We start from the raw sequence: 845 nt of genomic DNA, 5'->3' as shown, positions 1-845 counted from the left end.
CTCGCCCGCGGCCGCCGCCAGGCGCCTGCTCGGGCCCGGGCCCTGCCCCTGCGCGCCGCCCGCGGGCCCCCTGCCGGCCCCCGCCCCGCGCCCCGCGCTGCCCGTGTCGCTGCTCAACGAGAGGCACAGGTACGACGACGTGGAATACGAGGAGGAGGCGCCGGCGGTGGACGAGGGCCTGGTCCGCAAGTGCACCGAGTGGCTGCGCGGCGTGGAGAAGGCGGCCGCCGCGCGCGACCACGCGGGGCCCCCGGACACGCTGCCGCACCTGAGCACGCTGTGAGCCGGCCTCCCGCCGGCCGCCGCCTGCTGGCGCCCGCGAGCGGGACCAGGGCCGCCGCGGCCCCCCTCTGGCTAGTGGACTCGCCGCTCCACCTGGCGGCCCCGTCGGCCTTGCACCGCACACCTCCGGGGCTCCTGGGAGCCTGAAGGGCCGGCGAGAAACAGGCTCGCCAGACCGCCCCCCCCCGCTGCCCGCCTCCTGCCCAGGCTCTCCCCACCCTCAGCCCGGACAGCCCCCTCTCCCCTCCCACACCGTGGACTCTACCCCACGAGCTTGCCTCCTGCAGCATCCTGGCCGCCTCCTCGCTTCCCACATGCGCTTGGGGCTCAGCTGGCCGGGGAGTAAGCCTCGGTGAAAATGCCTCTGGTCCCCACCCCTAAGATTCTTGTATGTCCCTGAGACCCTCCGGCTGGGCCAGTGATCTGTGACTTTCTCGGGTGCCCGGGTCCGAGGAGAGGTGTCGGCGGGCAGGAGCGCATCCAGCAGGGGGGCTGGCTGTCGCAGAACTGGGCGTGGTGCTGCATTTATGACTTTGTTTCTCCAAAATAGAAAACATGTCGGG

The 845-nt window shown here is 72.7% G+C and overlaps 1 protein-coding gene across 1 annotated transcript in view; it reads left to right on the top strand.

Moving 5' to 3' along the window:
- PRR18 (proline rich 18) overlaps positions 1–283 on the top strand; it is a 3,212-nt gene extending 2,929 nt beyond the window's left edge. Inside the window, exon 5 of the mRNA XM_034991947.1 lies at positions 22–283. Within this exon, the coding sequence (XP_034847838.1) occupies positions 22–283 (262 nt within the window). The remainder of the gene's footprint in view (positions 1–21) is intronic.
- Positions 284–845: the final 562 nt, after the last annotated feature.

Source organism: Mirounga leonina, unplaced genomic scaffold (genome assembly GCF_011800145.1).
Source record: "Mirounga leonina isolate KUSES-001 unplaced genomic scaffold, KU_Mleo_1.0 Mir_54, whole genome shotgun sequence".
NCBI lineage: Eukaryota > Metazoa > Chordata > Mammalia > Carnivora > Phocidae > Mirounga > Mirounga leonina.
Note: the sequence above shows the minus strand (reverse complement) of the source record. Positions and strands in the feature narration are given on the sequence as shown.